Source organism: Xiphophorus couchianus, chromosome 23, assembly GCF_001444195.1.
Source record: "Xiphophorus couchianus chromosome 23, X_couchianus-1.0, whole genome shotgun sequence".
Classification (NCBI taxonomy): domain Eukaryota; kingdom Metazoa; phylum Chordata; class Actinopteri; order Cyprinodontiformes; family Poeciliidae; genus Xiphophorus; species Xiphophorus couchianus.
Window position 1 is genome coordinate 8,291,497 of NC_040250.1, and position 23,180 is coordinate 8,314,676.

At 36.8% G+C, this 23,180-nt stretch overlaps 2 protein-coding genes across 5 annotated transcripts; both read right to left on the minus strand.

Moving 5' to 3' along the window:
* Window positions 1–325: 325 nt before the first annotated feature.
* On the minus strand, window positions 326–13,742 carry sytl4 (synaptotagmin-like 4). 4 transcript variants are annotated; one of them, XM_028009297.1, is made up of 18 exons: window positions 13,418–13,741; window positions 13,271–13,319; window positions 12,053–12,245; window positions 11,679–11,894; window positions 10,189–10,298; window positions 10,012–10,111; window positions 9,735–9,902; window positions 8,827–8,929; window positions 8,640–8,730; window positions 8,481–8,566; window positions 7,524–7,616; window positions 7,049–7,215; window positions 6,643–6,745; window positions 4,513–4,674; window positions 3,060–3,165; window positions 2,877–2,985; window positions 1,871–2,079; window positions 326–1,008 (listed from the first exon to the last, which is right to left on the minus strand). In XM_028009297.1, exons 3-18 carry the CDS (start codon window positions 12,169–12,171, stop codon window positions 860–862), a joined length of 2,091 nt encoding a protein of 696 aa, XP_027865098.1. In that variant the 5' UTR covers window positions 12,172–12,245; window positions 13,271–13,319; window positions 13,418–13,741; the 3' UTR covers window positions 326–859. The 4 variants fall into 4 exon arrangements, with proteins under 4 accessions (XP_027865098.1, XP_027865102.1, XP_027865099.1 ...); XM_028009301.1 differs by lacking the exon at window positions 9,735–9,902 and having other exon boundaries at window positions 13,418–13,742; XM_028009298.1 differs by lacking the exon at window positions 13,418–13,741 and having other exon boundaries at window positions 13,271–13,398.
* A 1,582-nt stretch (window positions 13,743–15,324) lies between these two features.
* tyw2 (tRNA wybutosine-synthesizing protein 2) lies at window positions 15,325–22,048 on the minus strand. Its single transcript, XM_028008040.1, has 7 exons — window positions 21,868–22,048; window positions 21,574–21,739; window positions 20,180–20,375; window positions 18,958–19,111; window positions 18,767–18,876; window positions 18,060–18,217; window positions 15,325–16,303 (listed from the first exon to the last, which is right to left on the minus strand). The coding sequence occupies exons 1-7, from the start codon at window positions 21,918–21,920 to the stop codon at window positions 15,935–15,937; spliced, it is 1,206 nt and encodes a 401-aa protein (XP_027863841.1). The 5' UTR covers window positions 21,921–22,048; the 3' UTR covers window positions 15,325–15,934.
* Window positions 22,049–23,180: the final 1,132 nt, after the last annotated feature.

Below are 23,180 nucleotides of genomic sequence, written 5' to 3' on the forward strand. Positions count from 1 at the left end.
TAGGTTGCCAGTTGCTTACATTTCAAAACAGAACCTTGTAAAGGTCCATTTTGCATCCCATATCTGACTATTGGACCGTTTTTCACTTCCCATTCTGGAATAGCCGCCATATTAATTTCTGTATAAATGGCTCCGGCTCGAGATGATCAGCCGCGCCCTCTACCGGATGGCGGCCAAACTACAACACTAGGAGAATGTCTAAAACGGACGTTATTAATCAATTTGAGCTAAATTTAATCTAATAATCACATCGACAATTAACTGCAAGTCAATTAAATGTTTCCATCCCGCGTTGGATGCAAATAGAAAAAAGTGGAGACAAGAACACAATGGGTTTAACTTTTATTGGGTCAACAGATGTGACTGATAACACTCCAAAACAAAATCTTAATAAACGTAGTGTCATTTAATTTATTCAAATAAGGGCTTTAATTGAAGTTCTATAAATATAATGGTAATAAGAATAAAGCACAGTGGTGGTTTTCATCCAAACCCAGAAATCCTCCATAATACCAGTTTACAATCGTTTTCCTTCATACTGTTCTTCTGTAAACAATTATAAAGACAAGTGTAAAAAATTAAGAAACTTCTGTGTCCTACATTATTTTAAATGGTAATACATACAGTCAGAGTTTGAAAAAGTGACTAAGTGTGATGGTTTGGTACATTTTCAATAGTAACACCAATCAGGAGTGGGTGAATTAAGCCGAGTCCCGTACAGAGAGGGAGGAGTGAGCAGACGGTAAAACTGCAGCAGCCGAGCTTCTGGTCAGATAAGTTTGGTTTCTGCAATGAATCCAGACTCCAGTTTGTCTCAGAGGCCAGAACTTATCACATCAGATCATTTTCAGCTCTGTCCTCATTTACCCTTCGTCTTTCCCATTGAGGAACGCAGTGGAAGAGTGCCCTCTGCCCACGAGTCGGGGTACTGCATCATCTTCTGCCACAGGCTGATCTCCTCTCCCACAGACTCCAGCTCCACTTCCTCTTTTCCTATTTTTACAGCGCCTGCAATGTGAAGATTGCACAGCATCCGTTATGATCCATGATGGAAAATTTCTGCAACTCATTATATTCACACAAAAGAAAAAAAGTAAAGTAGTGATGATCTTAAAGTAAACAAAACTGGAAAATTAAGACTTACAGTATATGCAATGTTCTTTCCATTATGCAGAAATAAAGAGTTCATCTTTAAAATGATTAAAATGACATTTTTATCTGTTTTTATTGCATCATCAAGTAACTACGCTACCTTCAGTTGTAATTTTAAGTAATTTGTATACAGGATTTTTATAAGTTTTACTGTACAATTTAACAATTGAGCCTTTGTCTCTTCACAACATTGCTCCTCTATTATGTTTATACCGGTGTTGAACTGAGAAGTAGCTCATATAATGAACTCAGCAAAAGTGCAGCTCCACTTTCCACAGTTTGGCAAACACAGCAGGTGTTTGCCAAATGCTGCTGGTTAGTCTGAAGGAGCTGATTTGGGGAAAGCTCAGAAGATTGAAAACTGCGGCTCAGAGGTGGAGCTGTGCCTTGAAGGCGGTGCCAAGTCCACCCAGACGTTTTGCACAGCTGAATGGTTGCCATGGCGATTAAAGGATTCTCAAGCATGAGAAAATCAAGGAAACACTCCAGGTGTGTTTTTGATGAGGAAATAACATAATTTAAATCTAAAACAAAGTAAATATTACGTAATACCACCCCTTTAAAATGCTGTTCAGCTCTCAGTATGAATCAGGATTTGCTAGCATTCCGGTTTTACACCCTGACAACACTTACCGGTAATATGATTAACCTGATGAAGTTCTGGTTGTTTTTTTTAGATTTTCCTGTCAAGCTGAAAACAGAAACATTAGTTTTTTACCTTTTCCTGAGCTGAGGCGGACTCCTCCCAGGAACTCGTTGCTCAGCATGGCCTCTCTGTCCCACACCGTCAGCTCTAGGCACATCTCTCTCAGCTGCTCCAGACTCAGCTCTTTGTACACAAACGTGCTGTTATACTGGGGGTTCAGGTTCTTCTTCACGATGTCGGTCTTCCTCTTTGTATTCTTCGCCTTAGACGGGAACAGGTACCTGCAGAGCCACAAATACAAGCCCAGTTAATTAAGAATTGTTTTAATAAATGTCATCAAAGCAACTATAAGGATGGGAATCAAGAATCGGTTCTCTGTAGTTAAGTTTCTTGGATTTGTTAAGCCGCCTGCTTAACAAATCCACTTATCAGTTCCTGTAATGCATTTGCGTGATGACGTGTTGCATATGCTCCGTATTTTAAATGAGAAAATATCCAAGATGGCGTCACGGCGGAAGCGCTCCAAGATATCTTTATGTTTCTCAAAAAAAAAGACAAAACTATGGCCGGCTGGAACATGGTCAGAACTTTAATCACAATGAAAGGAGTAAATACCTCCATCATCCACAAACAGTTCACTTGCAACCGATTTTACGAATGTAAAGTGTTTGATACGTTGCTTAGCAACAGCAGTGACTCTCTGATCACAGCGTCTCTTGCTTTAAAAGTCCCAGGTAATGTTAAACTCCTTCACATTATTGTGTTAATCTCAGCAGCCCACTGAGTGCATAATCTCCAACATTCAGTCAACTTCAATAAATTAGAATATATTTTCAGATGAGGCTCGTTTATTATATTAAAAAGGACAAAAACTGTTGATGTGCAGGAAGCTGCATGTTATGTCAAAATGTTTCACACACAGATTCTTATAGTTTAAGCAAGTTTTAATTTTGTTTCAATCAAATACATCATGGTGCATATTTTGAATTAAAGAGTTTATTTCCCAACTCAATGAGAATCGATAAGTGGGATCAATAATGAATCGATATCAGTTCCCATCCCAAGGCGTGTGACGCACCCTTTCACAAAGCTGTCGGACGTTCCTCCGGGTTTCATTGCCATCAGGTTCTTCGCTTCTTTAATCAAGACATGCAGCTCTCCACTTTCCACAGGCGGAGCTTTTTTACCTGAAAATAAGAAACAAAAACCGATAGAAAGAGTTTTAAAGTGTATGGAAACAAGCTGGTTTCTGAGACTTTACCTTTGACTTTCTCTGCTGTCGTCTTTTTGGGCGTGACGTATTTCAGTGAGATCACCAGCTCTCCTTTGTACTGAGCAAATGGTGAAGCTGGCACAATCGATCCTGTCTGTTAAAAGTCAGAAACATTTAGGAATAAAAACATGAATATAACCAAAAAAACAAAACAAGGTTCATCAGGACTGGGTGGCTCAGTTGGTACAGTTACCATTTTAAAACAGAAACATACTCACACTAAAACATATTAATGATTTTATGAACATAGCTTTAAGTTGATGTGTTGTAACAGTCAAATATATGTGAATTATTCATCTGTTTGTCTTAGCGACATCACAAAGCAGCTTCTCAATTGGACAAACAAACATCTCAGTAAGTAAAAGAGAAATACAGCCCTTTAAAACACCTATAAAAAATTTGATTTGTTTTTATTATATTACATTATAATAAAAAGATTTATTTCCAAAGCAGACTGTGATTCAAGGAATAAAAAGGGTTGGATGAGAAGGGAGAAATTATTTCTGATTTTGTTAAAAATAAAAAAATTCAACTTAAGCTTGATCACAGGTATTGTTGGTCTCTGTCTAAAAGTATGGGAGGAAGAGCAACTGGACTGTCTCCTGTTTTAAAAACATCAAATTTCTCTACTGGCTCCATTATTCAGCTGCTGCTGCTGATCAATGTTTCTGCCACATCAGTGACGTACGAGCAGCGCAGAAACAGACTGAAGGTGTTGAAAGGATGAACTGACTGAGGCTGGTGGAGGGAAACAACATTTAGACAAGATACACTGCAAAAAAAGAAAATCTTACTAGCTATTTTTGTCTAATTTCTAATGCAAATGTCTTAGTACATTTGAAATAAGATAAAACTAACTTACAAACAACTTTTAGCTAAATATAACAGCTTGTTTCAAGTCAATAATTCCTTAAAAAGTACAAGTTTATAATTTGCCAGTGGAACTAGTATTCTCATTTCTCAATATTAAGAAATTACTAATTAAAAACAAGCTCTGGTATCTTGCTGAAAAGTTACTTGTAAGGAAGAACACTTGAACTAAGACAAAGCTAAGATAGCTGCTTTAGAAACTAGACCAAAAATACTTGTAAAAATATTTTTACCAATCAGGAAAAATACAACTCTTTTCCTGATTGGTGTTAATACAATCAATAACAATAAAAACTTTTAAATCAAATTCTGTAACTTTCCAGACTGTGTAGGAAGCCCAAATAAAGGCCTGTGGTCAGCAGCAGGCTTTAGACCAACCTTAGCAAACGAAGGAAGAATATGGTTTCCAAACTCCAATTTCTGTGAGATATTAATACCTACATACACATTTTCTGTAAGTTTTGTTTTCCCCTCAGATGTTTTGGCAACAGGTAGGATATAAACTACATAGAAAATACCCATCATCCACCAGAAAACCTTGTTTCAGGACAGAATCGTCTCTTTAATCTACCTTTCCCATGAGAGCCATTTGTTCCTCACATCCCAACTCGATGTCTCTGCAGTCCAGAGGGACCTGCACCTCTCCCAGGAAGGCGTTACGGCTGAGCCGACCGTTATGCCACACCGATATCAGCAGGGCGCGGTTGACCAGCTGAGAACGGACGATGGAGTACTGGACAGCAAAAAACCAGGTAATTAAAGAAGGGTTTCTTAAGGCTTCACAAATTCAAATTTAAGACTTTTTAAGTCCATCAAAAGCGTAATGTAATACCTGTAGCAAGACAGAAATGTACAAAAAACAGAAAATCATATTTTAAATCCACTTTATTAGGTAGATTTGGTTACAGTGAGGTGAGTCACCTTTCTTGCCAAACAGGAAACTTGACAGACGTATAATAAATATAAAAATAAGCAGATTAAAGTGGAACGGTGCCCTACTTTTTCAAGCTCAGAATATTTGCAGCAAAGTACCAGTTAGCAAGAGCTAATGGCAAAGATGAACAGCATCCAGCCAACAGACAATAAATTTAACCAGGGGTGTCCAAACTTTTTGAAATGGGGATCACAACTGTTTAGTTAAAAACAGTGGAACACAAAAAAAAATGATATCTTTTGCTATGAAAAATACTAAACATATTCTATTGTAAACAACTAAACACACTATTTTGATGAAATGTACTAGCCTAATTTCTAAACAGAAAAAATCTGGTAATAATTTTAGATGATTTCTAGGCTACAAGAACAGGATACAAATCCCTTTTTTCCTTTTTAAAACTCTCTTAAATGGATGCACCATTTTTAACTTTCATACATTTGAATGAAAGTTAAAAGCTGTCAAATTAAAATGAAAACATGGAATGTGAATAGTTTGTGTTGTTTCTTAAGATGGAGAAAATGTTCTCTCCATCGTTATACTTTAATTTGTTCTAAGCATATTACTGCCAACAATCTGGTGAAATAAAGCAGTGCTCTGGACACTCCTGATTTACATTTTACCCATAGCAGGTCACAAAAAGCTAGCTAGTTAGCTATATTAGCAGCTAGTTAGCGGTAGAGGCAGGTTAGGCTAACCCTAACCGCCTCGAGTCACAGAACGTAATAATTATGTTTGCGGGTCACTCAAACATTTCACTGACAGAAAAGTCTTGTGAAGAAAAAATAACATGTACAAGATTGACATATTTAAGGCCAACTTACATTTTTAAAATTAATTTAAGACATTTCAAGGCCATAATTTTTTATACACAAATGTAAGACTTTTCAAGGAAGAGTGGACATCCAGAAAAGCAGGGGTGTCAAACTCATATTCATCTTGGGCCATATCAAAAATCTGAATGCCCTTAAAGGGCCGGTTGTGCCAGAATGTATTGATAAAACCAATTAAACTGTTCAAATATTAATAAATAGCTGTTCCTCTGGGATTTTGTGATTGTTTTAGTGTTTTTTCTTTGGCAATCAAAATTGCAAATTTTGTGGTGTCCATTAAGAAATCTTTGTAATTAATTTAACAATATTTGCCCTGATGTATGATGTAAAATGTGACTTTATTACTCGCAGTTTCATTTATGGACTATGACTTGACATCAAGTAAGGCTGAGGCAGCAGTTACTTAAACTCACTTTGACCAATTTAGAAAAAATATGCAGTAAAATCAGAAAAAAATATGGAGATTATTTATCTTGTGTGAATTTTGCAGATTTGTGAAAAACTGGAAGGATTTATTGAGTAATTTGGAGTCTAGAGGGCCACATAAAAACCTACGGTGGGCCAGATGTGGCCCTCGGGCCTTGAGTTTGACATGTGCTGTAAAGGCTTGTCTGGTGGAGAGGTAATGATAAAGATCATGGACGAAAAACAAAAATATTAAATTTTCTAAACTTGTACCTAATGATTTCCAATTCAACAACTACTTCCATATAAATATAAAAATTCAGCTAAATTTCCCTGTAAGCTGCTCTGTTTGTGTTTCAGCTGCCTCCACTGAAAGCGGGACCAAAAATCAATATTTGACAATAGCTGTACTTATCTTCAAAGTAAATAGAGATCCTAGGGTCAGAGTGGGTGCGGTCATTAGTTGGAGCAAATACCGTGCAAGAAAACCAACTCTGACGTTTTCTTTAAGCTAAAATGCAGAGTTCACCTTTATAGTTTCATTGTAGACGGGGTTGATGGTGTTTTTCTTGATGCTGGTTTTTCTCTTGCTTTGACGTGATTTGTCTGGGAGCAAGTAACATTTCACATAACTGAAACACAAAACAAAGAGAAAAAAACAGAAAAAGGATAAAAGAAGCTTAGGTTTTCCCAAGGAACAACTGCTGGTCTTCTGCAGTATTTCCTGACTAAATGCTGAGGCGAATGTTGACATACAATTTCCTGTGAAGTTCAGCTAATCACCAAAGGGATGCAAGAATCGAGCCTGTGTAAACATCGCTGAGGCGTGTTTGCACATCAAAAACGCACAGAGACCATCAGTCCTGCTGCTCAACAAGTTCAGGATTTTATTCGGTACAGTTTTTGTGTCGTACAGTTGGAAGTTTAAAACTCACGGGTTGGAAACCAGCCGTGATGCGTCGGCGTAGGCCAGACCGTTGCACTGCTTGATGAACACATGGAGGCTCTGTGTGTGTTCATCGTACTTCAGAGAGAAGAGGACGTCGCCGCTCACCTCCACGCTGTCAAAGTCTCCGGATTCACTGTAAATACTCATCATGCTCTGCACAAACAGACGTGAGGAGTCAGTAAAATAGTCTGCATTTTAAAGCAAACATTGATTTTTAGATAACCGCTGCTCAGACATTTCCTAAAGGACTAACAGTGTTTTCTTGTTATCCAAATCCTGTTTAAACATGCAAGAATTTGTCATTTTTTTAAAGATAATTTGTATCAAAACTGAGTAAGCTGGCGTTCTAGATGAGCTCAGAATTTCCGAACTTGAGGCAGGAAATCCTGAGGTTGAAGATGCTCATTTAGATTAGCTGATATCAGCTGTGAATGCTGTAAGAAATGTCAGAGCATCAACACCTTTGAACTCTGCAGACTGGAGGTACTTCTGGCAATCGACATTTTATGAAAGTTAACCAAGCGATCGATATCTTCCTCCTCCTCCTCATCCTCCTGTGTGGTCATAAAAACATTAAAATAAACACAACAGTCACACTATACAGCCGAGTTCATTATAATGTCATCAGCAGCTTGAGTGATCCAGGTTCAATCGGGTAAAATTAGACTTTCTGGTCACGTATGTTTGTTCTATCACTTCTGAAAAATCAATCTTAGATAAGTATAAATATTTAGTACTATGCCCGTCACAATAAATCAATTAATTGCACAGTGAATTAAAACAAACTATTTCCATTTGCATTATTTATCTTTTTTTTCTACCAAAAACTGAAAAAAAAGTCTTCAGTCTCAACATGCTCCTTTTTCAAGGACATTTTTGTTTACAGAGGCTTCATAATTGAGTTTATTTGTTGTTTCTGTTGTTTTGTTTATTTATTTTGGATATTTGAAATGTCTTCCAGTTCCAGTTTTAAATGTTCGTTAGAATTTAAAGTTTATTGATCCTTGAGAAAATGTGTTCTTCCATTATTATGCCATTACACTTACATTACTCGCAAATGGTCTCAAAACAACAATATTATTGTTTATCACAATAACAATAATATTGTGGAACAATATCACAATATTGTGATATTGAGAGTCCGCAAGGCTCTATTCTTGGGTCACTTTTTGGCAATTTCTATCTGCTCCCCTCAGATCAGTGCTATAATAAAATGTGTTGTTATGACAGGCCTATTCAGTACAGGCAATAATCAAGCCTAAGCAAAAAGTGGAAACATCCAAACCCAATCAAGTACTCAATTGCCCCAATCAATGAATTTTTAAATGATTGCATCACAGAGAGAAATTCCTGATCAGAACCAGAAGGAAACGATACAATAATGATTCTATAAATAAACGATAATATTCACCACTTACCTGTACGTCTAAGCCTGGAACTGATCGGCTTCGCTTGCCCATTGAAGCCTCTGGTTCCTCACGCAAGTCAAGTGTTGATAAACACTCTAATAAGACATAAACAGAAGTTAGGTAGATATAATAAAATAATTAATAGTTTTTCTAAATGGGATTAACAACCTTTGGGTTTTGGGTCTATTTTGACGCTTTTCTTGAAGAGTCGTTCAACTTCCAGGTCAAAGTTCGCATTGAGGTGTTTCACATCCAGAGCCTCCAGGACAAAAATGGTAAAGTATTATGAAAATATATAGACACACATATAAAAACAAAAATTACAATCATTTAAGATTGAAGTAAATGTCCGTACAGAGCTGTTTTTTGAGCTGCCGCTTTCAGTTCTGACAACGTCTGTTTTGTCTGGCGCCGTCGTACTGGAGGCTGCTGGGCTGGAGGGAACGGAGCTGTGAGCTCTGCAGGAAAACACGCATCTACTGAAAGAAACGCTTCGGAAATGTGCAGCTTTATTCTGCTACTCAAGCACACAAAACAAGAAAAATAAATATCTGACCAGCAATCCGCTTCCAGTTTAAAAACATAATTAACATTCCTCAGATTTATTAACTTACCAAGACATTCCAGAAATTAAAGCCTTACTTCAAGTGAAATTTTGTAAATATTCTGTAGTTCAAACTGGAGTTGTTTTTATAATTTAGCTCCCATTCATTCACTGAAAAAAAGCTGTGGTTATTTTTAGGGGTGCACTGATTGCAGTTTTCTGGCCAATTGCCAATTATCGATCTTGAAAAAGACTAACCTGATTTTTTTGTCTGAAATTTCGTTAAACGAGAAAGTTGCTGTGATGGCAACAGTGAGGTGACTATTGTTTACTGTGAATGGGCAGACATGACAGGCCAGTCTGTCAGTCAAACCTCTCTCATGGGAGAGCAGAAGAGGCAGTGGTTGATTTTTAAACATTTGCTGAGGCTGATAAGATCACCTACACATGTAAGAATCGGCCGATTTCTGATCTCCCAAAGTTAAGGAAATCGGCTGCCTGATAACTAGAGGTGCATCAGTTTATTTGTCTCTGTTTTTATACATCATTAGTAAAATGGTCACATATGCTTGAATTGATTGTTAAATAAATTTTGTCAAATAAAGAGAATTTAATGGAAGTAGTATGAAATACATATAAATAATACGAGTTACGGTTTCAGTTTCCACTTCACTTTTTATTTTAAGGCTAGTCTAAACGGCGTTAAACTGTGAATTTACCTCAGTTGCTCAGGAGTTGCCCGGCCGGATTCAGTCTCAGTTTTAGCGCTAAAGACACTGACGTTTTCTGCAGACTCTGTGTCACTGCGTGGAGGCTTTGCAGAAACACTATCCTTTGGTTCAAGAGATTCCATTGAAGCAATAGATCCTGAATTCTCACTTGACTGACTGCCAATGCAAACGTAACAAATAGTTGTGAAATACTCCTTTCTGCGCATTGTGATAAACCTTGCACTAATCCTTCAGAAAACAAGAATGATGAGGAACGAAGACTCACTCTGTGTTAACAGGCAGATTTTTCTGTCTGGGCAGATGCTCTGGTTTGGGAAGAACTGTAGTTCTCAAGAGTTTTTCTCCTGCTGTTTCACGTTTCCTCGCTATATGAATAAAATAAGCTGTTAGAACCAGAAACAGAACCACAGAAGCTCATGTCTGGTTCCTGTTCTTAACTAACCTGCTGGTCTCTTTTTCAGGGAGACCCTCACGAGATCGTGCCCAGGATTCATAGAGAAACGATTAACTCTTTGATCGTAGAACCAATCGCCCGTCCTCTTCTTTACGTCCCTGAAATTTATTACAAACACATTCAGAGAAGTGTGGAAACAAGAATTTATACACACTAGGCATGAATATCTAGTTGGATACATGGCAGCAGGGGCTGGTGATGCAACTTCTGAATAAAAAGTCAGTGAATTTGATGCCGATTGTAGCAAAACAAGGTTGAATTTTTGCAGTAGATTAAAGAGTGTTTTTAGTTAAACATCTTGAATTTGTGTAGAACACTTTGAATTATCTTAAGGTCCTCAAGGCTCTATTCTTGAGTCACTTTTTGGCCATTTCTATCTGCTCCCCTCAGATCAGAGTGTGGAGTACAACATCTCATCATTAGCTGCCTTTTCATTGAACATATAATTGTGTAATCTGACATTTTGCCACCAAAAGGATTCACCTCCTTGGTTGTTTTAACCTTAAAACCTCCTAAACAGCAAATAATTTTTATAGGTACTGTATTTATGTATGCTGATGTATTTCTGTCACCACATAAGCATAGTCACTGGTTTAGTGACTCAGTTAGGGTTGTCAAAATTATCAATATCTAAATGTAATATATCCTGCAAAATTAATTACTTAAAGATGCTTATTTGCATCAATAGGTACAAACTGATAAATTTACATTTGTCAAAGTAGTCTGATTTCTTCTGTCAGCAGTAATAGAAACTCAACCCCTTTACAATGAGCTGCTGCTGGAAGTTGGTTTGTGGCCCTTTGATTAATATTAAGTGGCCCCTGACAGCAATTCAATAAATTTGGCTATCCAACACGATTTGTAATTTTTCTAAGACGGTAATTTCCATGGCAAGTTTATATCTTCTTGAATGGAAAATGTTAAGTACAACACAAATAATTTTTCTTGAGTTATCCTTTTTATATTATTATGTTTTTGGTCGTGCCACAAACATCCAGCATGTTTCTATTCAGACTAAACAGACTCTGGCACACGCATCCATTACATTTGGCTAAATACAGCAAAGGTTGTAAAAAAAAATCTCACTTTAGTTGCTGGGAATAAACTTTAAATATTTTATAAGCTTATAAAAATGGAAATTAAGTGCAAGAAGCTAAATTACTGTAAACATTAAATATATTTGCCTTAATGTGCAGGTAAAAGAGAAAGAATTCACAATAATATTTTTTACATTTTTAATTGAGAAAAAAAAGAACAAATTTGCCCCTGAATATTTTCAGATTGGGGATTTTGGTTGGGCACTACTGCTTCAAACCAATGGCATAAAGGACTGAGGTGTTTCCATTTGAGACAAAAAAAAAAATCTACAAATTAAATCAAGTCTTTAAAAAAATTTGAGTGGTTTTGAACAAATGCAGTAATAGTAATGACAGCAGATATGCAAGGATGAGGAAAACTATGGACAAAACAGTTCTTACGTTTCTTTGACACAAACGTTGCACAGCCAGGATCCGTTGGGCAGGACAGATTGGCAGTTTCGACACACGTAGTGACTGCATATTTTACACTGGTTGGAGAAAACCGGCAGACGACTCAGAGGCTCCTGGCATCGGCCACAGCTCCGCTCGCTGTAACTTCCACCGCCACGCTTGGCCCCTTTCCGTTTGATCTCCAGCAACTCCGACTTCAGCTTCCTGAGATAAATAACCAACAACCACCATATTTTTATGGCAATCTTTAAAGTATAACTTACTGTGTCACAAGAGGAACATAAAATTAAGGGAACCCCAACGTTTAAATCTCCTGGCCATAAAAACGTAACATGTTTTGGTACTCTCTGGTCTCTTCTCACCGTACTCGTTTGTCTTCCACCATCCTCAGCTCCTCATCCCGTCGCAGCACTTCCAGGATTAGCTCCCGTTCCGAATCGGACAGGAAGCCCAGGTTGATCAAATCAGGAGCCTCCGGCATTGTGTCTTTAACTAAGAACAGTCAGCTCAGGAGAACTGGGTCGACTTTATGGATGGCACATCGACATGAGGAGCCTGCAAAGAAGAAACCAATAGAAAGTTTCTGCAGAACTCGACAGAACCTGTAGCTCAACTCAGCAGGATGTGGTTCATTTGTAAAACCCAGAAAAACCAAATGGACCGAATGCTACATGCTATAACGATTAAACCACATTTCAAATGATCAAAAAAAAGGTATTTGAGTAAATCTTGATGTAAACATATTTTCCCACAGCACTTTAGTCAGAAATTTTGAAAAAGGATCACGACATGCAGTTCCCCACCTAAAAAAAACTAAACAAATGCATAAAAAGAAGCAGGAGGATTTAAATATCCCACAGACATCCTCTGCTGGGGTTAAATGTTTTGATTAATGAAGGCCGAAACAACATGAACTTGGCCATCATGGAGGGTTCCCACCCTGTAAAGATACAGAGAGCAGGGTGGAGTTCAACAGCATAATCATTTGTTTAAACTCAACATCAGTTTTATAGTAAGCCATATTCCCATCTCAAATAACAGCTTTCTAGGTTACCTTATAGCAAAAGCAAACATTACAGGAATAACCCACGTAACTTTTTCCTCATAGTTTGAATACCAACAGTTACACAGCACCTATAGGGCAACTTCTGGGTGATAAAACAACTACCAGGAACTGGTGATTTTAACAAAAGACAAGAACTGCTGCTAAAAAAGTTTATCAAGGTTTACCACGATGTACATATAAATCTATTGGCAAGTCGATAATGCAAATAAGAACAGATTTAAACTCACAAGTGACTACAACTCTCATATGGTCTTTAAAACTCACCGGTTTAGGTTAAACATTTATAAAATCTGGCGATTAAAGCCCGGTTAATGAAGCCCACCATTACCAGTTAACCGCACCAACGTTGACGTTACGTTACGAGACTCAAACTGCAGCGCAAGTTACACCAACTATCCACGTTAACGACTACAGGCTGGTTTGAGTCGCATAGAAACGGGTGAAAACTGTAAGTCGGTACAGTTACATAAAAGTGTCTAAACTTATCTAGTTAATTGGTGAGAATTGCGCACACCTGTTGGTAAAAGGCGACACCAGTCCGCTGTCGGCGCTGACTCGGGTTACTGTGAGAGACAACGACAGGAAATAAAGAGAAAAAACGATTAAGAGCTGTAAAAATACAGAAACCATCAGACGATTCGGTAGAAGTAACTTCACTCACCCTATTTCACCGCCACGGTCCAAACCGCACCTCCACGCTGAGTAATATTCCTCCCTGCTCCAATGCCTGGCGGTGTTTTCTTTTTCTTCCTGCCCTGCGGGATCCGAACCACTGCCCGGAAGATAAAGGAAAGTTTGCAGCACTCGGGTCGGAGTGCCTTTCCACATTTTCCATGACAGGTGCATTTCTTTTGCTCCGTTTACCACAGAATGAAACGCTGCATGTGGAAAAATCGGCCCATTAACAGTTTTTTCCTCACATCCCAGCTCCTTTTCTTCCTTTTGGCTGGAAAGTTGGAACGGGAAGAACAACATTTCCCCTTAAATCCCGCAAAACATTTAAAGCTCCAGAAAAAATGGAAATAATTTAATGTTCATTTAACATTTTTTCTCCTTTTCTTTTGATTTTCATCTTTTCGTTAAAGTTTTATGTAATCAAAATAATTTTTTAATAAAGATAAGGTAATTCAAAGGTACTTTATTTTCCCCAACATTTGTGTCCAAGTGTCTTCAAAGTCTTTGCTGTGTGCAGGAAGAGTCTCCAGTAGCAGTCAGTCTTGCAGTGAACCTGAAGAGGCCTCTGACTGAAGACTGTTGCTTTAAGACATGCCAACAGCTCAATTTCAAGAAATCTACAAAATTTTCAAATCTAACCAGTGTCTGTTGGCACATTTATTAAAAATGAAATTTAAATAAACATTTAAAATAAAAATAAAAATGTTAAAAACAAAATAAGCATTACAGGAAAGTCAGCCTCAATTTGAAGAGAGGAAAGGAGCCACAGTTTAGCAGCAATATTAATCAGGATAAACTATTTTGTAACCAGAAATAATTAATGTTGATATGTTCAGCATGTTGCTACCAACAAAGCTCATTTTTTTTCTTTAAAACAACTTTGACGTTTTGCTTTAGCAGATCGTTGAGAAGAAAAATCCCTTTTCTGGGAGCAAATCTTCCCTCATCTGCTCAACCGAGCTCAGATAGGATTATTGTGAGGGTCTCAGCATGTGATTCACATTATATCCACGCTAATAAAAGCATGCAGGGAATCGTCTACATGGAGGACTGACTCTCCTTCAAGAAAACACAGAAGGGAAAAAGTGTCTGTTTTACATCAAATATACAGTATATGTTCATCGTAGGCTAGAAAACTATTTCAAGTGATAGGATTTGAAGTTATTTTGAGAAAAAGTCAAGAGTTCGACTTTATGTTCAAACGCTTATTTAGCATAACCCTGCAGAGAAAAAAGTAAGTATTTTATGGCTAATTTGTGATTTAAAATTATTTTCTATCTTTTCATAAACTCTCATACTTGCTTTAATTGCTATAAAATGTAGAGATATCTGGTCTTTTCTGTTTGGATTTTCTGTTTTGATCCTTTTGTTTCTGTGCTTGCACTTCAAAAACACCATCCCTGTTGCAATGAGAAATAAATCAATTAATCACATGATAAATTAAAGCAACGTCAATCATGTACATTTTCATAATTTATTGTTTTTCTCTTTTCTTTCCCTCCTTCTACCAAAAACTGGATGTTAAAATCTTCAGTCTCGTGTTTTGGTCTCAACTGGCCTCTTTTTTTAAAGGACAAGTTTGTTTACAGAAACTAAATAATCATTTTAATTTGTTGTTTCTGTTGTTTGTTTATTTTTGATATTTAAAATGTCATCCAGTTCCAGTGTTTATTGATCTTTGAGAATGTGTTACTGCATTTTTACTTGAAAATGGTCTCAAAACAACAATATTATCGTTTATTGCAATAACTTCTGGGACAATTTATCGTTCAACAAAAAAAAACTTGCCAAGTATTTTTGGTCGAATTTCTAGTCCAAATATCTTAGTACACTTCAAATAAGGCAAACTAACTTCCAAGTAACTTTTAAGCAACAGATAACAGCTTGTTTTAAGTAAGTAATTCCTTACAATTGATGAAAAAGTTCTAGTTCTACTATTTCACTTATAACTGGGGAAAAATATCATAAGTGACATAATCTGCCAATGAGACTCGTATTTTTTCCATCAATATTAGTGAATTATTGATCTAAGCCCCTGTATCTTGCTGAAAAGTCACTTGTAAGTTATTTTGTCTTATTTAATTAGATGTGTAAATATGTATAATGTGAGATATAGTTGGTTGAGACAATTGGGGCAAAAGTTTAATACTCCTTACCAAACTGGATATGATAGTTTTGTATTGTATTTTCAAATTTTAAGTTTGATTATTATTAGGATTTTCGTTTGTTTTCTTCTTAGTTTTTACATTTTACTCTTTCAAAATAAATAAAGATTTCATTTCAAGTGAACTAAGATATTTGACCTAGAAACTAGACCAACATTTCTTGGTAAGATTTCGTGTTTTTGCAGTGTAAGATGAACAAAAACCAGTTGGGTAAAATGTTTTTAGCTCACCAGAAAAAAATAAACCAGGTCTGACGGGGTTAAATAAAAGTGTTCTCGACCCTGCAGCCTTCTGTTATTTACTCCTGGGAATAAAAGCAGCAGTTTTTCGGTGCTAATTCAGGACGGTCTGCAGCCCAAGTCCAGCACAACATGGTGCACATGAGGCGCATAAGACTTCACATGCTCTATGTGCTGGATATTTATTTCCCATGATGCACCAGTGAGGTCCATGAACAGAGAAGTTATTCGGTTTGCGGTGTCACTGGCCCAGGCCCGCCACACCTCTCTGTCAGCGTTCTTTGCAGAAACATTTTGAGGAGCGGCGTCGCCAGCAGCAGCGTTCGGTAAAGGAGAGGTGACGTTCTGATGAATGTGCAAAACGCCGCCGGTCGTCTTCTTCAGCAGCCGACACGCAACGGGCCAGCCCTCCTCAGAGCTCGGGATGAGACCCAGGTTCACCCGGTCGGCGATATTACACAGCTGTACCTGGGAAGAAAAGAAAACAAAGGCAAAAACATAAAATTTTACTAAGTATTTTTTGTATTTTTCAGTGCAAATAATTCAGTACACTTGAAATAAGACAAAACTAACTTACAAGTAACTTTTTAACAAGAAATAGCACTTTGTTTTAAGTAAATAATTCCTTAATATTGATGGAAAAGTACTAGTTCCACTGATTATAATAAGACATATTTCCCATGTTATAAGTGAACTGGTGTTTTCTCATCAATATTAAGGAGTTATTAACTTAAAACAAGCTCCTACATCTTGCGGAAAAAAATAACATTTCTGATAATACTATCATTTTTTGAATTATTTTTATTTATCGAGACAACAACAAATCAAAATTCTTATTATTAAAACAAGTAATAAAATACATTTTTCATTATAAATGATATACGATGCAATAAACGCCCACTGATACTTTGTACATGGGACGCCAAACAACTATTTAAATTTTAAATAATTTATTCTACAAATAAAAAATATTTTTAAAATACTACTAAGTAAATAAATGAATGAATAAATACATTTTAAGTCTTAATCCCTGTAATAAAAAAAATAATAAATTGAAAAAATCTAAATAGGCAAAAAACATAAATATATATCATTATATTATATTATATTATATTATATTATATTATATTATATTTCAATGGCGAAAAAAAAGTTAATTGTTCCAACTCAGTCACATTGTGAGTTTCCCAATCGTACCAATAGGGGGTGGTACTGAGTTGAGCTTTAGCGGAATTGCCCCTCCTTATTTTAGATCAGTGGTTCTTAACCTATTTTGAGGTGCCGAACCCATCAGTTTCATATGCGCAGTCACCGAACCCTCCTTTAGTGATGAATAAAATATTTTTTTTCCCAAATTCAAGACATAGGTATATGTTTTTTGCTGGTGCACAAAATGAGCCGTGTATGAACGTCACTTTGCTCAAAGAACAAAACCATGAACTCACAGCAAGTTACAGTATGACTTCATTCTGGCCCCCCCAAAATATTTCGGCCCCATGAAAGAATTTCAGCTCCCAAAATATTTTTTTACTATTTTACTAATTAAAAATAAATTTGGATTTTTTTCAAAGAATTAAAATGTATTTAATAACTTAATTTTTTTTATTTTAAATTAAATTTGTTTTTTTGTCATTTTGAATCCACAAAATACTTTTTTGGGGCCAGAATAAAGTATTGCACAAATGACATACCTGCGAATCAGTGTGACTTCTGCTGATGTTTTTGGGAGACCAGTTCAGAGAGGCGTGGCTTCACCTTGGCAAGTGCGTCTTCAGAGCAAAGTCTGTTCATTTTCTTCTCTTTTTGCTCGACATATTTAGTATGAATTAAAATATTAAGAAAGAAACCACGCGACGTACAACTACGACAACCGTTGAATACTGCGCGCACTAAATTCCCCGCAGCCCTGATTGGCCGAGCAATGTAACATGATCCTCTGCAGTAAGCGATGGCCAAGCGGGGCGTCATCACGACTTTACACAAGTGTGTCTTTACCTCCGCGGTAGAGGCTCTGCCGAACCCCTGAGACCGACTGATCGAACCCCTGGGGTTCGACCGAACCCAGGTTAAGAACCACTGCTTTAGATGCTTTCCTTCTCCAACGCAGCTGAATCAAATGAATGGCAGATGAGGGAATTCAGTCATTTGATTCAGCTATGTTGAACACATTTAAAAAAAAAAATAAAAACAACAAAACAAAACCAGCCAAATGAAGACTCATTACTTGACGGCTGTCTCCTTGATGGATGGTGCAGCGCTCTGACACCCCATTTACTTCCAGGTTTTTCTGTAAAGCAGCAACGGCGTCAGGGTTCCACTCACAGGCGTGAACATGGCTGGCCTTCGCATGGACCAAATATGGCAGAGTGAAGTATCCAATACCTGACAGAAGGTAAAAATGGGACAATTACACAGCAAAATGCCAGAATAATTAAATGTATTTTCAATGTTGACATCACTCTGAACTATGGAAACCGAAGAAGTTGGTGAAGAAAAATCCTTATTTCCAAAACGTAAATCTTCAGTAAGCATGTAAAATTTTTCTGGACGATGAAATGTCCCAGAACTTACTAAATAAAAGTATTGTTGTTTTGAGACCATTTTCAAGTAATAAAGTTTATATTTTAATGAACATTTAACACTGGAACAAAACAACAAATAAAATGAATTATGAAGTTTCTGTAAACTACATTGTCCTTCAAATAAAGTGCTAGTTGAAGACTTTTCTCTTCCACCTTTTGGTAGAAAGAGAGAAAAGAGAAAAACAATAAATGATGCAAATGGAAATTATTGAACTTGCTTTAATTTATCATGCGATTAATTGATTTATTGTTTATTGCAACAGGCTTAATCTTAAAGAACCAAAACTTTGATTGAATGATAAAATCGATTCATCTCCCTGCCCTGACTAACACATTGAGCTTTAATTACCTGCATATAAGTCGACCACAGTCTCTCCACTGCAGTCAAATCCGGCCACACGGAGTTTCTCTGAGATGTTCCCGGCTGAGAACATGCATCTGGTGACATCAAACTCATAACTGAAACAAAAACAGGTTATTCATTAAGAGCATGTCTATAAAATATTTAGAAAAGCAATCAAATTATATATATGTATGCACCTGATGCCATTGTCCACATGTTTGACCCAGCTGTTGTCGCCCAGCAGCATCGTTACCACAGGAGACCTGAATCTATCATCCCTGGATATCCGACTCATCTTTGCAAGCCGCTTCACCCTCAGCTCTTTGGTGACTGCACTCCATAACTGATCGCCTATATCAGAGAAACCAATCAATCAATAAAGTTTATTTGTATAACACATTTCAGCAGCAAGGCAGTTCAAAGTGCTTTACATCATAAAAACACAAAATGACAAAGCTATAAAGAATAGAAGAAAAGAATTGGACAAACATTATATTTTGTCATCGTTACACATCAAAATGTTGATTAATGTTTCATTTATTATTAATCAAAAGCAACTCTAAGCAGCTGGGTTTTAGTCTAGATTTAAAGCAACTCTGTGTTTCAGATGTTTTGCAGTTTTCTGGAAGTTTGTTCCAGATTTGTGGTGCATAGAAGCTGAATGCTGCTTCTCCATGTTTGGTTCTGGGGTTCCTGAAGGGAATCACCTGCTGGTTCCTTTCAAACCTGGTTCTTAAAAGAACCAGGAGGTTGTCATAGGTTGCTATAACAACCTCCCAGATTCCTGGGAGGTTGCTATGACAACAGCAGATCTTTAATGTATTGTGGTGCTAAGCTGTTCAGTGATTTATAAACTAAGAGCAGTGTCTTAGAACACTGGCTCTCTGAGCTGCAGGGAGCCAGTGTAGCGACTTTAGAACTGGGCTGATGTGCTCTATCTTCCTGGTTTTAGTCAGAATATGAGCAGCAGCGTTCTGGATCAGCTGCAGCTGGAGGATTGATGATTTTTTTAGTCAGACCTGTGAGGGCTTTCAGTAATCAATGCGACTAAAGATAAATGCATGGATGAGTTTATCTCTAGATCTCACAGAGGCATTAGTCCTCTAATCCTGGAAATGTTCTTCAGGTGATAAAAGGCCGACTTTGTAACTGTCTTTTTGTGGCTCTGACGGTTCAGGTCAGAGTCCATCACTACTCCCAGGTTTCAGGCCTTATTAGTAGTTTCTAATTGTAATAACTGAAGCTGTGTGTTGACTCTAGAAAGATAATAACTTCAGTTTTGTTTCTGTTAAGTTGGAGAAAGTTATGGCACATCCTCACATTTATCTGTTCTAGGCATCTCTTCAGTGATTGGATGGGTTCAGAGTCATGAAATGAACAAATTTTCTACAGTTTGTACTAAAGTGAATGAAGTGGTACCTATTTTATCCCATATCGGCAGAGTAAAGCAGCTGTCGCCCAGCAGAACGAGGTCTCCATGCCTCTGGAAGCTCCGAGGAAGATCGCTCCTCATCTCCTCCATCCATCTTTCACCCCGATACTCTAACAACTCCTGGATCGTTCTCTCCAGTTTATTTCCAGGTTTTCTCCCCTTCTCCTTTTTTGACTGTGGAGACTAAAGAGAGAAAAATAGAGATGTTAAACACCTTAAAGCTCCAGTATGTAACTTTTATAAAACAAATTTAAAAAAATATATTTTTGTTGAAATTGTCACCTTGTCGTGACAGTTTCATGAGACAGAATCTGTCAAAACGTTGAGCTCCTCTGCCTTCTCCCAGTGTTCCTAGTGCTAACTAGAAACAACCAGTCAGAGTCAGCAGGCAGGGCTTATTGCTGTCAATCATCCTCTATGTGGCGCTGCTCGTCCCCTCCCACTTCTTGCTTACTATGCCATAGCTAGCACAGCCTGTTGTAAATGCTAGGCTATTTAGGATAACCACCTAACCACCGATGACATTGAATAAATGCTTTTCCTGTAATGGTAATCTGTTTCTTTCTGAAAACTAACCTTTCAGCAAGAAATCTGAGCTTTTTTTAGGTCAATAATTGCTTAATATTGATTAAAAAGTATTAGTTCTACTAGCAGATTATTTCACTAATAAAACATTTTCTCCATGTTATAAGTGAAATAATCTGTCAGTGAAACTAGCACTTTTTAAAATCAATGTTAAGGAATTATTTACTTAAAACAAGCTTATATTTCTTGCTGAAAATGTACTTGTAAATTAGTTTTGTTTTATTTCAGATCTTCTAAGATATTTGCACTGGAAAATAAACCAAAAATACTTGGTCATATTTTGTGGTTTTGCAGTGTGTCTGACTGGGGAGCTCTCAATTTAGAAAAAAATTTAAATTAATGTATTGTCTTTATAATGAAGCACAGAGAGTAACGAGTGATAATGCCTTTCTGCATCAACAGCATCACAACTGTAAACCAAAACAGTGGCAAAAATGTCCATGTATAATCACATAATGAAGCACAGAGGCGGAAGTGCTTAGATCCAAAATAACTTTGGACCAACCAAAATACTTGATTACAAGACATGACAAAAGAAGGTTTCTTTAAAAACACTCAGCTCCTTTTATTCAAACAGAATAAGTTATATTTGGCGCCCTATTCCATTTAATCAATGTTGTTAGGCTTTATGCTTGCAGCCATAGGATCAATAAAATAAATTTTGTAGCGGGTGTGCAAATATTAATTTTAAGTTTTTTAAACTTTGCAGTTAACTGCCTTCCATCTGATCGCATTGATACTAAACACAACAGAAATCCTAACATTTAAATAAGGGACTGAAGGTGGTGGCAGCTACCTGACTCCAGGTGAAGTCACAAACAACTGGAGTCAAAGTGTTTCTGAGAGACTGCAGATCCAGCTGTGAGGCGCAGGATGGTGAAACAGGAAGGAGAACGGTCCCGTCTGGTTGTTTAACCAAGCTAAAACTCTGGTCCAACATCCCCCTGGACTGGAGATACATCCTGTATAAAAATAAAAAATAAACAAAGTGTTTTTTAAAAACACAATAAACTTCTGACGCTCTACCAGTTCCTCCCTGCTACCTGCTAGCTTACTAAGCTAACAGCTTTCGCTGTAAACAGATCATTACCTGAACTGCTGTGCCTGACAACAAGCCACACGAAGACAAGGTACGCCATCCATTTATGAGCAGCTGAATAAATGCTTTGGATTTACTTTACATGTCTTATTATTTAGAAAAACGCTACATGCAGCCAATGGGGTACCTGCCATTGATCAAGCTTTTGTTTCCAGTCGGACTGTTGTGAAGGACGGACAAACTGCTTGTTATTAGCTATTAGCTGGCCCCATGTTTAGCTGCTTTGCAAATGTTATATTTGATCAATTCAAGCTTTATTTGTCTACTTTTGGGACGGAGAACAAAACTGAGAATAAATTACACAAAGAAGTTGAAACAGCAAGAAGTAATTCCCAAAATAGACAATTTCTCGCTAATGTCGGTAGATGGCGACAAAGTGTTGTTTTAAATCCAAAGTGTTACATGACCTGCGTCATTATATAAAACCTACTTAAAACTATCCAGACATTTTACTTAAGAAAATGTTTTTCCCAAAAAGTTACTCAAGTAAGTGGTACCAGAGGTGGGTAGAATACCGAAAAATGTACACAAGTAAGAGAAGTACTACTTTAATTTACTGAAGTAAAAGTAAAAAGAATAAAGTAAATTTTGGTATTTTGAAGACTAAAATTTAAAAAAATAAAATAACACAAATAAATAATTAAAAAGGAACAATATCAGGCATAAGAAAGACTTTTCCAAATCAGTTTTTTGCTATATAAAACTTAAGAAACTAATATTTACAATAGATAAGTGTTACACACAGATTTATATACTTTCAGGAATAATATATAGAGTTTAATGTATCTTCTTGATCTTAAAACGAATTAGCTGATAGAAAATATCATTAAAAAATAAAGCTTGTGTACAAAGATGAAGTCTCATTTGAACATAATTGTTGTATCACCGGCCAAAAATATGTAATCTTTAGGTTCTGAGATTATTTCAATATATCTGCAAAGTGTTCAAATACCAAAATTTTTGATTGCTGGATGCTAACACCCACACTGTTTTCATGGGATCTAGATTGAATGTTAGGTCTGGACTTTGACTTGACCATTTTAACAAATTAGCATCTTTTGAGCAAAACCATTCCATTGTCGCTCTATTGTATCTATAGGCTTTGTATCCAGGTAAAGCTTATATTTTTATTTGTAAAACATTTTTAACAATCATGGATGATTTGCCTTTGACAGCACAGTTATGAGCTTCCTCAAACTCAAGGCCATAAAAAGGTTTATTACATCAAATCACAGTAGAAGATATAAAAATTTGTGGTTGTAGCAAAATACCAGAACGTTCTATGAATGTTTGGAAAATACCTC

What these genes read in the sequence shown, in the direction of transcription:
- sytl4 (XM_028009297.1), bottom strand. Translation starts at nt 12,171, where the DNA reads ATGCCGGAGGCTCCTGATTTGATCAACCTGGGCTTCCTGTCCGATTCG. An exon ending in CCTGAAAAAGAGACCAGCAG is followed by an intron (nt 10,112 to 10,188) that starts GTTAGTTAAGAA and finishes TTATTCATATAG; the next exon opens with CGAGGAAACGTGAAACAGCA. An exon ending in TCACGGCTGGTTTCCAACCC is followed by an intron (nt 6,746 to 7,048) that starts GTGAGTTTTAAA and finishes TTTGTGTTTCAG; the next exon opens with TTATGTGAAATGTTACTTGC.
- tyw2 (XM_028008040.1), bottom strand. Translation starts at nt 21,920, where the DNA reads ATGGATGGCGTACCTTGTCTTCGTGTGGCTTGTTGTCAGGCACAGCAG. An exon ending in TGTCAGGCACAGCAGTTCAG is followed by an intron (nt 21,740 to 21,867) that starts GTAATGATCTGT and finishes ATTTTTATACAG; the next exon opens with GATGTATCTCCAGTCCAGGG. An exon ending in GTGACTTCACCTGGAGTCAG is followed by an intron (nt 20,376 to 21,573) that starts GTAGCTGCCACC and finishes TTCTCTCTTTAG; the next exon opens with TCTCCACAGTCAAAAAAGGA.